Here is an 11,414-nt window from a genome sequence, read left to right on the forward strand (position 1 = left end):
GCACGCGCTGTTGGTACACTTTCACGTCAATCTGTAGCGGGGGGGGAGTGGTGAGCAAAATAGAAACTGATGGCCCAATCTGACAATTTCACAAGAAATGAGGTTGTGAAAGTGATAAAGTGATGCACTGGTTCCAAATCAATAAACAACTAAACAGGTTATTTGTTTCTGATGAACCAGTCAGAATAACAAACTGCTGTAGCCTATAGTTTGATCTAAGTCAATGCATGATGTTTGATACAGCCTATTGAGTTAATATTTGTACAATCTCAATAACAAAAGATCAAATAGGCTACTTGCTAAAGTACTTAAAAATTGTACTTCGGTAAATATAGGCTAATTTTTCATTATTTACCACCACTGCTACTGCTACTGGGTAGGCCTGTCAGTTAACTTCGTATTTACACTTTTTTAATTAACGATTTAAAATAATAACCCTAGTGTCATTTTACTCTTTTTCCCACTCAGCTAATTGGCTCTTATTGGATATTACAACAGTAGCATTTAGTTTACGCAGTCCTTCCTCCATTCCAACTCCCACTCTCCCCAGTAGGTGTCACACTTGCCCCACCGTTACAGAAATAAGTTTGGATTCTGAATAAATGAAAATGAATTATTAAAATCAGCCATGCAGAAACTGTGAAAGGAATTGTAGATATTCTGGGTTCCTGATTTTAAATTTGTCCACTACAACATCCCCCTCAAAATGTATGGTCTCGCCATAAAAATAGTTTTTGAATGATTTTAATTAAAATTCCCTTATTTTTTAGAACACAAACTACCATATATTTGTGCTATAGATATATGTGGAAAAGAGACAAACACATGTCATCTAACATTATTAAATAGATCTTAAAATAGTGTAAACTCTTTTAATCAAATCAAATCCCTTTTCAACTGGAAGCATGTGTGTGTTCTGTACTGGGCTTATCTGATTAAACAACATTCAGCTTGAGCCTTATCTCACTAGATTTAAAGAGCTAGTGTGATATGTTTTACCTACTGCATTTTTTAGGTAGCTACTGACTTTGGTTTCATAAAGATGACCAATTTTATGAGAAGTTAAGAACAATCTGCAATACAAACAACAATTGTGTGAAAAACTACCACACTGACAGTCACTGTATACTCACATTTTGATTTAACATATAATGTATTTACTTTTGAAGCAAAAAAGAACATAAAAAACAAAATCTAGATCTCAGTCTATTGTCCCTGCGATTAACACCAGAGGTGGGAATGTGACTCTGACCTGATAAAACATTATAATGGAAGAGAAAAAATCAAGAGTGAACAGAAGAACAACATTGGTTGGAAAGGAAAATGAAAGTCTTGAGGGATTGAAGGTTTAGTTTCCTGAGAACAGTTCTTCAAACATGTCTGCTTAATATTTGTTTAACTAAAACAAATTTGCTCTGTTGAATATATATATATATATATATATATATATATATATATATATATATATATATATATATTATTGACATTGTTTACAATTAATGTGTAATTTAATTAAACTATTAAACTATTTTCTACTTTAAAAACTAGATTCAGATAATTGAGTGAGTAATACAAAAACGTGTTAATCTTGTTCTCCAATTAATGTTACATCTAGTAAACCAATATGCTATTCTTCAAACATGTCAGTTAACAAACATTGATCCTGTGTCATTGTTTGAAAAGAAATGGTGATGACGCCCTACTCCCAGCTGAACTGGTTCACTAGCACATCGTCTTCCTGCTTCATGGAGTTGAGCAGATACTTGACACCAGCTTTCACACCGGTCTTCATCCCTGCACCCAGGGCGTAGCCTGCCACCCCGGCGGTTCCCCCTGTGGCGACCATGAGAGCATCCGTGCCGAGGTCAACCGCACTGAGAATGGCTCTCTCCTTGGCTGTTTCAGTGCAGTTGACTGAAGCATAATACACAGCTGTGCCAAGGTTGTAGAGGGTGCTGACTGCAGGGATCCACTCCATCACGCTGTACACACGCTCTTCGCTTTTATTGATGCAGCTCCTCTGGGTGCTTCGCTTCACCCGACGACCCAAAGCAGTGGAGGTCAAAACATGGTCCTCTGCGCTGCATCGACGGATCCAACATTCAGACACTGTGGATTCAGAGGGCAGGACGCGGCTGCCTTTCTTAAATACTGCCTGGTACATCCCAGGTTTAAGTAGTCCACTGCTGGTAACACCAGCACACAGGACTCCCAATCTCTCGCAGTTGCCGACAGCCTCCTCTAGATCACCTGTGGCTCCTTCCATAGTTGTTCCTGCCAGTGTGGTTCCCCTCACCCTGGTCCAACCCTCACAATGCCCTTCATGATTGGAGGAACCTTCTCCCACCATGGCCAGCTGCTGGATGTTAAACATCACAGCCTCTATGTGGCGCCCTCCTTGATCCCTCCCTAGAGGCAATGCTGCTGATGCAGGTGCAGGCGTAGATGCAGACTTGCTCATCCTCTCTATCAGACCCTCCACCTCCATCAGAAGCTCTTCCGTGTCCGCTACTCCCAGCAGGCTGTACAGCTTAAGCACCAGGGTCTGTGCCTCCTGTGGGCAGCCTGCCACCACCAACACAGGCACTAAAGAGAGACCCAGGAGCTCCTGGGGGAACATGGAGGACAATGGGTCATCCACGGTGCTAGCAGACAGCAACTCCTCACAGCTGACGTTCCCCTGAATGTGGGGATGCCCTTGAATCTTCCCCTGAAGGTTTGCCCTGAGGACTGATATTATATGTTTGGCAGCTCGAACAGGATCAGGTTTTTCTGCTGATGAGACACTAATCTGGGTTTGGGATCCCAGAAGAAACTGATGATCCTGTTTGTCTGTCTCTTCCCCTTCATTGAAGGCAGCTCCTGGAAGCGTAATGTTTCTCCGCACAAGAGGAGGTGGGACCCTGCACAGAGCCTGTTCATTCAGCAGGAGCTGGAACACAATCAGCCACTTCAACTTGGAGGACATCATTCCAGTCTTGTTGGAGCTTTCCCCCCAATTCTTCTATATTAAACACAGGGGAAAAGAAGAAAAACAACATAACAAATTAGCTCTCATTGTACTGTAAATTCTGCAGCCGAGTATGTTTGCCTTTACTTTCACGCAGAGATTAATTGGCTAGTTTTGGCCAGAGACAGGCTGCACCTGCACTCTAAAAACACGTTGAATTACTCAGTATTCCTATTCTGTAATGTTTCTAGTGTCACAATTAGTCATTTGTCTATGTCTTTGTTTAATTGTAATCCAGTCTGTTTGCAAAAAAGCCCAATGTGCAGTAAAATATACTTATTGAATAGCCTATTTTAAAATCTTGAGCAGGAACATTGATGAGTTTTTCTTTCTGTAACTTTAGATATGAGTGAAAAAATATTCCAGTGTCAAGATTATCACATTAAAATTGATTTTCTTTTAACTAACAAAATATTTTAAAATGTTTTCTGCAAAAACAACGCATCCCATTAGCCTCCACACTCAGCTTGTCCTTTGTTTTTCTGTATTATAACTACAACTAAAAATAGAAATGTTGTTCCTCCCACAACTTTCCAATTTCATTGCATCTTTTGATCCCGTGGCCGCTGTGTTTCCAGCACCTACCTTAATAACAATCAGATGTGGAGTCCAGTGTAAGTAGAGTGTAGTGTGACCAAGATGGCTTCAGCATGTAAGATGCTTTATGTTTTCCTTTTTCCCCTTTCTTTTCCTCAAAACACGCATAGCAATCCTCTTTCTCTTTGCCTCCAATGAGAATCTCCTTCTTTACAGATGACATCCCACAGCCCTCCCTCTATCTCATCTCTCTTTCAGCTCCCTCTTCTCTTTGGCCTCATTGCTCAACAGGGAGATCAGGGCTTGAATATTGATTCATGCGGGGAAAGTCCATGTGTTTCAAAGCAGTTAGTCTGCCCTGCTATCCTCTCATCCCCCCATCTCTCTACTCTCTCTCTCTCTCTCTCTCTCTCTCTCTCACTCGGTAGGTTTTGTTTTTGACCCAAATACTTGAAAGAAATCTCCCCTTATGCCCTGAGCCTATCTCTCACACAGTCAAGGCAAGTGAGCAAAATAGGGGGCTATCTGAGGTAAAGACTGAACTCATTCACAAAAATTCTTTATTGGAAAATAGGCTATACAAAACTCTACTTCACAATGGATGCATTTGTTTTACTGCGGACCTGTTCACTCTCTATGTATTTTTACATCTAAAGACATCACTTTCCTGTACTGACATTATTTAGAAAATAACTTCTTTAGAATAGCATAGAATAACATAATAATAATATTAAATACGTTATCTACTTCTTTGCATGCACAAAGGCATACATTTGTCTTTGCTTTCCATGTGCAAAATCTGATATAAAAAAAAAAAAATACATGAAAACACATCACATTCAGACAGGACACATTAAAAGATTTAAATAAAAACACAATACACAATAGAAGCTACATTAAAGTGAGCACCAGGTACTCAATAGTTATGACTGAATCAAGGTTAAATAAAAGTGGTGTGTACAGAGATAGCAGGCTGGCTTAAACAGTGGCCTTCCTGATTTTATGGCTAGGACAAACTTTGTTTTCTTTGCACAAAGGGCTTTATACCTTTGCCCTGAGACCTAAGTTATTTTATTCTCCGAAGCCACATTTGCTTACACAGTAGAAACTGTTGGTAAAAGTCCTTCTCTTTGGCAATCATGTCACCCAGAAAAGCGTGACTTTGCCCTGGAGCCAATGAAAACTATCTATGTGTAACAAAAAAGTTTTCATGAGCTAATAAAACCAGCCCTGTTTTCAGATTTGGGACTGTGCATTTTGCAGATGATCCATTGTGTTTTTAAATTAGCTCTAAAAGTAGGATATTTTTAAACATTGAAACACTATGTTTCAGGTTATCTAAAAAGAAAATTTAAGTTGTCATGGGTTAACAATGATACACATGAGCGTCAATTAGAAATGTGACCTAAAACTTATTGTATTTATTCAGATCTAGATCTAATGGTCCTTTTATATATCTGCTTTGAGGAGAATGCAGAAGTTGGAGTAACAATTGTATCCAGTTGCAAAAATAGAGTAATTTTCAAGCAAAACAAGTAGAATTTATGTGGACAATAGTACCATATTGAGCTATATTAGAACCTTTAATGCGTCCATCTTATAACCAGTTCCCATATTGTGTGACCTTGTGGCATATTGTTAATTGTAAATGTTTATTTCATTGTGTGTGTGTGTGTGTGTGTGTGTGTGTGTGTGTGTGTGTGTGTGTGTGTGTGTGTGTGTGTGTGTGTGTGTGTGTGTGTGACATTACTTATTTTAAAGAAAACATTGTCCAACTGTTATTGGGTCACAAGATGAGTATTAAAATAAACTTTTTTGTTTACAATTGCTACGTGCATGTTTCGGTGAGCACTTGTGTATACTGTGTGTTTGTATACTATGGCAAGCCATTTTAACATTTAAAAGCTAGACTGGATATGTGTTGCAGATATAGGTATATAGGTATATAGCTACATATAGGTATCTTGAATTGAGTTGAATTAAAGATATCTCGAACTGGAGTTATGACTAGTCAGTCACACATTGTAGATATCTCAAACTGGAATTACAGATATCTACAACTCAGTTGTGAATATCCGTAATTCACATAGTGGATATCTGCAACTGAATTGTTGATATCTGGAATGATAAACCACATACAAATGAATGGCAAACGTGATGTAATTTGTCCTAGGAAGAATGTCTTTGTGGATATCTGAAATTACAATTGTGGATAGGAAGAATGTATTTGCGGATATCCGAAATGTTCTTTTTGACTAGGCAAAACTGAATTAAAGATATCTGCAACACATATCCAGTCTAGCTTTTAAATGTTAAAATGGCTTGCCATAGTAAACACACAGTAATACATTCGCTTTTAACTGAGATATTACACTCTCAGTAGGGACCGCTTGTGTGTGTGTGTGTGTGTGTGTGTGTGTGTGTGTGGTGTGTGTGTGTGTGTGTGTGTGTGTGTGTGTGGTGTGTGTGTGTGTGTGTGTGTGTGTGTGTGTGTGTGTGTGTGTGTGTGTGCGCCTCACGGCAAGATATCCCCTAAAACCTAACCCAGGGTTAGGTTTTTGAGGGACAGAGGGATCCCACTGGCAACGGTCTGGGGGGAACCGCAGGGTGCAGCTGTTCCCACAGAAATCAAGCGGGCAGAGGACAGGTGACAGAGTCAAGGGAGGAAAGAGAGAGGGACATGGAGAATAAGATGTAAGGCAAGGAAAAAGGTGGAGCGTGGATCCTCCTTTCCTTCACCCCTTACCTCCGTGCTGGCTGCTCATGGAAGAAAAACAACTTTAATGGAGAAAGAGAAGCAAAAGGTTGAAAAGAGTTAAATGGAAGGAAAGAAAAACAAGGTAAGGTAATCTGATTACAGAGGCCAGATATGGCAGCAACGTTAGTTAACACTGAGACAATAAACACTGCTCCCATGCAACCACAGTGTGTGTGTGTGTGTTGTGGGTGTGTGTGTGTGTGTGTGGTGTGTGTGTGTGTGTTGTGTGTGTGTGTGTGTGGTGTGTGTGTGTGGGTGTGTGTTTGTGATGAGGTTTTGGGTGGCGTGTGGAGCTCTAATTGGATTACAGATTAGCTCAAGGACTATAAAAATTGAGGTAGAGAGGCCGCTGAGCAAAATCCATGTTTTGAGTCTGAATGTAGAGCTTCTTTTATAGCAAATAAACTGTTCAACAGATCACTGGTTTATACTGCATCAGATCAAGATTTTACAACACTGCTAACAGGTGAGACTTCATTTGTTTTTATTAATTATTGATAGATTATTGTGAATAAGGAGCCTAATGGCATTTTGAGTCAAAAAATCTTTTTCAGTCTAGCAGTTGTTGATTACAGAGGGATTTTTAGAAGGAACTTATCCATTTAAATCCAGTAATTTTATATATTCATCATTCAGTTATTTTTTACAAACTTAAATTATTTTAAATTAAAATAATAATAAATAATAAAATAAAAATAATTAAATTATATATTTTGAATTGTATGCATGTCTGAACACAAATTGCACATTTTTGCATGTTCATCTTACCTGCTGTGATTTGACTAAAAATCTTTTAAAGTCATTTAATTTACATTATTTTTTTATTTTTTGCACAAGTGTTTTGTTACTATTTCCAAAAAGTTTACCTTCTATATTGTAAAGGGGCCTCTAAAAAAATGCCCATTGTAGTGAGTGACCATGTCAGGGGAACTCCCTTGTACCATGAACTGAACTCTTAACAAAGTTACTCACAGTCTTTTGACATAATACACATAAGACAATACATTATTTCTATTCCACAAATTTGTCTGAAGGCAGTTCAATAGAAAAGGAAACATTAACAACAACTTCTTAGAGAAGTATGAAGCAGTTTTAATCAAGCTGGTAGTCAGAGTCAAACATCTACATGTTGTTTCTTGCATTAGTTATGTTATTATTAGGTACCAATCAGAAGAGCTGCGTGGACCCTATTGTTTTTGCCAGTATTATAAGGGACCAAGCAGCGAAGAAGAAAGAAATAAAAAATCAATTTTCCCATCATAGATTGTAAATATAAACAGTCAATGGTTCCCATGCATAAAAAATTCACCAAACTTTGCACATAAGTCCAGTCCTGAGCCACGCCTGATTGGTCCGATTTGTATGCTCCTGATGGTGGCACTGCTGCAGGCATCTAACCAGAGCCGTTTATTAGAGCGAGTTTGGCCAACTAGCGAATCATATGTTCTGAGCCATCCCGTTATGCGATTGGTTCCGAGGTGGTCACGTGTTTCATGGACTACCAACATTACCAACATTCATCTGATTCCCATTGAAGTGCAGGAAATAGTGGAAAAATGTAATAGATTATATAAAAATGACATAAATCAGTGAAAAAATGCCCAACTGTTGCATGTTTGGCTGCAGTGCCTACTCATTTATGTGTGAGGTAAATGTCAATTTCTCTTTTTGTCTTATGATAACAAATTACATAAGACAAATATAGTAATACCATCGTTAATGTAATATGTACCACGCTGTCAAAAAAGTTCTAACACTGCTTTAGAAATTAATGAAGTTTGAAGTTAGCCATCCTTATGCTAGCGTTAGCTTTTTCACTAGCACTCGATATATTTAAATACTTAGAAATGCTTGTGATCTTGCCATAGTCATAACTTCAATTTAAGCTAGTCTGACTTTAATTGTCATCTGTAACTCAGATGTAATAAACTGTATGTAAGTATGCATGTAATTTATAATTATTTAGATCAGCAAATGTTATTTATACATAACTTTGTCTCGGTTACTACTAAGTTATTATTGCTAGTGTTATGGTCCTGTCCTACCGCAATTTACACTTGACCAAAACACACTTTTTACCCATATGCTGTTGGTCACATTATCATTGTCTTATTGTGTATTATGTCAAAAGAGGCCCCTTTACAATATAGAAGGTAAATATACGGTGGAAATATTTCCATAAGGACATTTTACATATTGACAAACGTTGATAATAACATGTATATTCCTGATTATGGTGAAAATAAGTGATTTATTTCAAGATAGCATATTCGACCCATAGGGTACACTGTAGAGTCATCTGATGATAGTAGCCAATATGGCACCCATGATTTGAGTTGGCCAAACTCTCTGTAATATGCAGCTCTGCATCTAACATTCAAAACTTTTAAAAATTCACAACAAATCAACTGCACATGCTACAACGTCACAACTCATGTCAAACTGTGACCCCCAATAGAGTATAAGCTATCCTCTACTTTTACCCAGTACCAATTTTGAAGTCCATCACTCTACTTTCTGCAAAAAACTGCAAAACGTCTCAAACCTATCTCCTCCCACAATTTGGTATCTATTGACACTAAACTAAAGGAAACTTCATCTCCAGACCATTCTGAACAAAATCAGTATTAAGATTTATAATACATCCAACATTGAGCCCACAGTGCATTAAAACGTTTTACTGCATGCAGCTTTGTATTTCTTCATAACTAAATCTTTGAAGTTTATGGAAAGAAATCACAAAATTTAGATGTCACTCTAGATTTAATGGGAAACATTTTAGATTTTTATCTCAAATTCTTTTTTCGAATTGTGTCCTCATCTACACCATTTCACTCAATGCATGTAGAGCATCTTTAAACATCAATTTGTCATTCATTGATCTTCATGAAAATACATTACAGGCATCTCTATGTTGTCTCAACGCAAAATCAAAATTTTTTACAGTATCCTGCATTTTCAGGCACTCCTACCCATTGTCTATTCATGCCCTGACAGATAACATAATTTCCCTTTATCCCCCGCGGAATCCCGTACAGATGTGAGCAACAAACTCACACTGTCAATAATCAACAACACTGTAAAGTACACTCTCCTTTACAGACAAACACTCAGAGGCCGTACCTGCTAGAATATATATCTCTTTATTTACCACAGTATACAGCACAGCAAACAGCATGCAAAAGCATTCAGTACCTGATGCTAAGTAAACAATACTTTTAGAGCTCTTACCGTGACACAGGACTGGAGAGCCGACAGTCCTAAGCAGAGCAGCATCAAGTGGCTGGGCGTCCGTACGCGACCCGCAGCTGACTCCGTTGGACCGAGGGATTCTCCGTCTTTTTATTCACTTAACAAACAAGGGATAGTGTGGGAGCGAGGATGGCCAGTCTTCGCTCCCAGCCGATCCCGAGAGTCCGGCGCATCTGCCTCGAAACCATGTTTCAAAAACAGGAGCGCCGTCTCTCAAAACGTGAGCTCGATGGAAAGCCGTAGTCAAAGCATGAGTATGATATGTGATCAAAACAGGTTATATAAGGCTTATGCTAAGTAAAACAATGATAAATGAAACACAAAACAATTATAAATGAAACACAAAACAATAATAATAGTTATACAACAGTGAATCAACAAGTTATAAAAGTGACCCACTTAGCTGTTGTCAAGGATCAAAAATGCAAAATAAACTTTTTCCTCCACAGATGTCAATCAGCATCAACAAACTGGTCTGACCAGCTCATTCAGTTTGTGTCTTATCTGAACATGCCAGTGTGTACTCTGGTTTGCAAAATGGAAACAGGTTTCTTAGAGGAGCTGTAGCTCAACAAAGTTGATACTGGTTTTCCCCAACGCACCACTCACCAACCGTCATTTAGACAGTAGCTCTGTTCCCTGGGCATAATCAAAGGATGAGCAGGAATGTCTCTTGCACTTCTGTTGACAGAATTTTGTTTATTTGCCATTTTTATCCTATTCTCCATCCACCAACTTTTCTATTCCTGCTCAAAATGCTCAGCCCTGTTATATTTTTTTATTTATATTTCTTTGTTCTGTTTTCTGTTATTTTTCCATGTGTCCTCCCTGGTCTTGTGTTGTTGTTCCTGTCTGGTGTTTTCCTTTGAGTGTCTGTAGTTCTGTTTCCTGTTTTATTTTGATAGTCTGGGTCTCTATCTCGTCCTGTCTAGTTTTACTACCTGTGTTCTGTTCTCCCACCTCTCTGATTGTCGTCCCCGCCCTGATGTAATTCACCTGATGTATTACCTGTTGCTTGTTTGCTCGTTACATCTTGTATTTGACCTCTGTGTTCCCTTTGGTCTTGTCAGATCGTTTTGTGAGTTTGTGTGGACCTTTTTTTTTTGCGAGTAAATAAAGACCCGTGGAACTCTCTCCTGCTGGCCTGCCTGCCTGTCTCTGCGTTTTGGTCCTCATTCCCTTCACTGTAACACAGCCTTACCATTGATGCTATAGTTTAAACGTGTAATGTACCCATAACAGTCTTATCATGTGTTTTTAGTATAAAGGATTACCAAACTCTTTGAGTCAAGTCTGCTGTCATGGGCTTCACATTATTTTGAAGGTCAAGTCTTACTGTTGCAACTAACAGTTAAAGACATGTTTTAAATACATGAAACCCGGTTGTGTTGGGCCTGATTGTGAATGAGTACTGTTACAGGGCAGCCAGCTATTACAACATCCCGCAAAGTACATAAAAATCAAAAGGAGCCTTACAATTTAATAGAAGCAGTGTCCCAGTCAACAAAGCATTTGTTTGCTTTGGCCATGTGATTGAATGGAATGCAAATACTTTTATTCAATTAAGATGTATTGATTAAATAACATTAAAAGACAACCACACTTGTTGAAGGATAGGCTGTGATTGTTGCAGGCTGTCATGCTCTTTGAATGGATGGCTTGAATCACAATTGCACTTAACATATTGGTTTATTTACAGATGCAATGACAGTGAATGGTGGCTTTCAAACACTTAACATGCATTTTATAGCTTATAAATACCGTGTGTGAGTCATCAGTGTGCAGAGCATATTCAGATCTAAAATTTCAACTGGAAATGTCCCTTAGCTTTTCAGTTAGGACTTAAGGGTAGGGTAT

At 38.4% G+C, this 11,414-nt stretch overlaps 1 protein-coding gene across 3 annotated transcripts; it reads right to left on the bottom strand.

Moving 5' to 3' along the window:
• Positions 1-1,134: 1,134 nt before the first annotated feature.
• On the bottom strand, positions 1,135-9,804 carry apof (apolipoprotein F). Of its 3 annotated transcripts, none has more exons than XM_032514421.1 (2): positions 9,537-9,804; positions 1,135-3,004 (listed from the first exon to the last, which is right to left on the bottom strand). In XM_032514421.1, the coding sequence occupies exons 1-2, from the start codon at positions 9,579-9,581 to the stop codon at positions 1,700-1,702; spliced, it is 1,350 nt and encodes a 449-aa protein (XP_032370312.1). In that variant the 5' UTR covers positions 9,582-9,804; the 3' UTR covers positions 1,135-1,699. The 3 variants fall into 3 exon arrangements, with proteins under 3 accessions (XP_032370312.1, XP_032370314.1, XP_032370313.1); XM_032514423.1 differs by lacking the exon at positions 9,537-9,804 and adding an exon at positions 3,596-3,893 and having other exon boundaries at positions 1,135-3,001; XM_032514422.1 differs by lacking the exon at positions 9,537-9,804 and adding an exon at positions 3,596-3,889.
• Positions 9,805-11,414: the final 1,610 nt, after the last annotated feature.

Source organism: Etheostoma spectabile, chromosome 4 (genome assembly GCF_008692095.1).
Source record: "Etheostoma spectabile isolate EspeVRDwgs_2016 chromosome 4, UIUC_Espe_1.0, whole genome shotgun sequence".
NCBI lineage: Eukaryota > Metazoa > Chordata > Actinopteri > Perciformes > Percidae > Etheostoma > Etheostoma spectabile.